The sequence below is a fragment of the Pelmatolapia mariae genome, linkage group LG14 (genome assembly GCF_036321145.2).
Source record: "Pelmatolapia mariae isolate MD_Pm_ZW linkage group LG14, Pm_UMD_F_2, whole genome shotgun sequence".
Lineage (NCBI taxonomy): Eukaryota > Metazoa > Chordata > Actinopteri > Cichliformes > Cichlidae > Pelmatolapia > Pelmatolapia mariae.
Genome location: NC_086239.1, coordinates 11,163,725 through 11,167,021, shown reverse-complemented (window position 1 = coordinate 11,167,021; position 3,297 = coordinate 11,163,725). Strand labels below are relative to the sequence as shown.

The 3,297-nt window shown below is 38.5% G+C and overlaps 1 protein-coding gene across 1 annotated transcript; it reads left to right on the top strand.

Moving 5' to 3' along the window:
* Positions 1–251: 251 nt before the first annotated feature.
* On the top strand, positions 252–3,047 carry LOC134641776 (uncharacterized). Its single transcript, XM_063494332.1, has 4 exons — positions 252–351; positions 483–574; positions 760–969; positions 2,768–3,047. Exons 1-4 carry the CDS (start codon positions 330–332, stop codon positions 2,771–2,773), a joined length of 330 nt encoding a protein of 109 aa, XP_063350402.1. The 5' UTR covers positions 252–329; the 3' UTR covers positions 2,774–3,047.
* The last annotated feature ends 250 nt before the right edge of the window (positions 3,048–3,297 follow it).

The window sequence follows — 3,297 nt, the reverse complement described above, 5'->3', positions numbered from 1 at the left end:
TCTTCCGCTTATCAAGTTCATGGTCAGGATGGTAGGAGGGCTGGAGCTTATCGGAGCTGATGTGGGAGAAGCAGGTGGACGGTGGACAGGCCAGCGAGCAGGGTTATGTATCAAATACGCATAAATAAGAAATATAACACTATCTCACAACGTCTCCCACTCACCTCACCGCAAGAACGAACTGCGTTTGCGGGGCGTGGTGTGGTGTTGATCACGTGACTTAGGTGCGGTCGGTCATTCCAGATTTCCTGAAAAGTAGTAGCAGCGAGAGCTTACTGACAGAGTCTGTTTCGGAATCGGAGAGAAGAGGCGCATAAGCAAAAGTCACAATGAGTTTCGATCTGTCAGAAGGTAAAAATCTATCGCGGCTTTATGTGATTTTTTTTTCTTTAGCTGCACTCTTCTGTTGGAGTGGTTTTGCGCTCCATATTGGGATATGTGGACACATGATTAAAACCCTGTCCCATCTTTGTCATTGGCAGCTGCGGGTAAGGACGAGGAGATGATAAAGAAGGAGGAAGCACAGAAAGATGAACTCAATTGGCCCTGGGGCAAGAACAAAGATAAGGGAAAGGTAAGACTTTTAATTCGCTTTCCAGAACAAAATGTGCGCTACGGATGGAAGTTGCATAAACATGGTGACGAGAATTGAAATCTCCTCTTGTAAACCTGTTTTTCTCGTCTTTCCTTACTTTTGATTAACTACAATAATCACGACTTAAAAGTTATTTATTAATTGTAAACTTTATATATTTTTAGGAAGGCAGCAAAGAGAAGTCTGGAAGTAAGGACAAGGACAAGTCTGGAAGTAAGGACAAGCACAAGTCTGAAAGTAAGGACAAGGACAAGCATAAGGATAAGGACAAGTCTCACAGCAAGGAACATGGTGAGAAGAAGAAGGAGAAAAAGAAAAAGGAGAAGAAGCATGGAGGCAAATCGGGCAATAGCTCATCTTCCAGCAGTGATGAGGTAGGTGTACCTGTACGGTTTAGTTTCAGGGATCACTTCCTCATCTCGTGATCAAGCAAAGTGGTTTTAGTTGATTTTTATTATTATTATTATTATTGTTGTTGTTGTTATTATTATTTGTATTTATTAGTAGTATTTTGTAGCCAAAGTTGTTATAGTTTTCGTATTTTTCTAATTAATTTTTATTTTGATTTATTTTTGTATTTAATTCGGTTTAGTTGAAGTTATTTTCCAGGGTGGATTCTCTTGTTTTAGTGTAGTTTGTTTTATTATTATTGTTATTGTTATTATTATTATTATTATTATTATTATTATTATTAATATTGTAATTATTATATTAAGGAGGGAATGTATTTAGGACAGTAGGTAAAACTTTTTTTTTGTTATTCACCTTTTCCAAGCTCACAAAATATTTTTTTCAAAGGTTTATTTTTAATTTTTATTTTAGTTCATAAAAGTCTTTTCTCCCCATCTAGTTTTTGTTTTTAGTTTTAGGTAACTAAAATGACCTGGGCTGGCACAGTAAACACACAGGCCACCTCCACATAGCTCTCAGTGCTCAGTGTGTGAACGTGTCTCTGTAGATTTCCACAAAAAAAGCAACCTGCAGCTGAACATGTAACATACCTGTCACACCTCTGTTCAAATGTTATCCGCCGAATCTTTGGTTCCTATGGAACAGCCATAACCAGCCTTACCAGTACTTGCAGTTTAACGAGATGAGACACACCCAGCTCTCTTTTGTGTGCTAAAGGCCAAAGGCTACGTTCACACTGCAGGTTTTAATGCTCAATTCCGATTTTTTTTGATCAAATCCGATTTTTCTCTGCTTGTTCACACTACAAATATGTGACAGCAAACGCGCTCTAGTGTGAACCCTCAAAGCGGCCCGCATGCGCAAAAGAAGACGTCACACACAACGCGCTCTGTTTAGACCCAGACCAAACAGTATTGTTTGACCTTAATATAAAGACTTTTCCCAGTTTTGCTTTGAGTTTTAAAGTTATTTTGTTATTTACATATGGCCTAATAATTGTTGATATTTTAGAGAGGAGCGGTGCTTCAAAGGATAGTTGCAGATTGCTGTCAGAATCTGCAGATTATACAGTACAAATAATATGTTCACGTTTCTCCAACGCTGTCTTCCCAACAGTTTCACTAACATGTACACTGGATGGCCAGGAAGCGTTCACGATGTCTTCTCCGGCGCTGATAATTGGCGTCTGTCTTGTGTCAGTGACGTAAAAGACGGATTTAATGCGACATGACCATTCAAACAGCAATCGCTTTCTAAAACATCAGATATGTATCAGATTCAGTACCACATACGAAAGTGACCCAGGTCGGATTTGAAAATATCGGATTTGTGCTGTTCACACTGTCATACCATGATCGGATATGGGTCGCAAAGGGTCAAAAAAGTCGGATTTGATGCGCTTTCGCCTGCAGTGTGAACGTAGTCTTAGAGCTCAGACTGTGATCAGATCTGACTGATTAACCCGCAGCAGGGGAACACCTACTCTTTCCTCTTTCAGAGGAATTCCTTTTCTCTGACTTGCACTTTTATTTTAAGAATCATGTTGCTCACATTTGTATGAAAAGACTTACACGCATATGACCCAGTGTGTGACAGAAGAGGAAACTGGTCAGATGATGTGAGAGCTGTGCCACACTTGGATCAGTCGTGACCTGATTACATTTCCCAATATTCCTGCCCTCCCCCCGGCTTTTAAAGTGTTCCTTTATAAATCATTGTTTCCTTTCAGCAGTAACGGGATTATTCCCTTTGTCATTTCAGGACTGATGCTTCTTGAGGGACCAAACTGCTCTGTTAGTCTCTTTATAATCTCATCTGTCGACTAAGTGAGTGTGCCAGTTTTTCTTTTTGTCCTTCTGTTGATGTCTCAAGTACACAAAACGGATGATTCCTGGAAATTAATGTTCTGACAACAAACAGTAGGTCTGCAGGATTTACCCCCATATTTTTTCCACTCCTGGCCTGTATGGTTTTTCACCACAAGATGGCAGTAATGTCCACATAAAGCAAAAAAAATGTGAAGATACTTTCTGTTATGAGAATGAATAAAAATACACAGATTGTTGTTGTCTGTCATTTATTTTTGTTTTGGCAAAATAAAAAAGACTTGGAGTAAAGTAAATAAACCACTCGAATATTTCTTCTTAAACCGGTGACTTTTATGAATAATAGTTGGGTTTTTATTTTTAAATTTGTTTTTTAAGTAAATGTTTTCTTATTTAGATGCATGTATGTATACTAAAAGAAGCAGTTTTCCTAGTGTGAAACTGTGAATTAAAGATCATTTAAAC

What these genes read in the sequence shown, in the direction of transcription:
- LOC134641776 (XM_063494332.1), top strand. Translation starts at nt 330, where the DNA reads ATGAGTTTCGATCTGTCAGAAG. An exon ending in GAGTTTCGATCTGTCAGAAG is followed by an intron (nt 352 to 482) that starts GTAAAAATCTAT and finishes TGTCATTGGCAG; the next exon opens with CTGCGGGTAAGGACGAGGAG. An exon ending in AGAACAAAGATAAGGGAAAG is followed by an intron (nt 575 to 759) that starts GTAAGACTTTTA and finishes ATATATTTTTAG; the next exon opens with GAAGGCAGCAAAGAGAAGTC.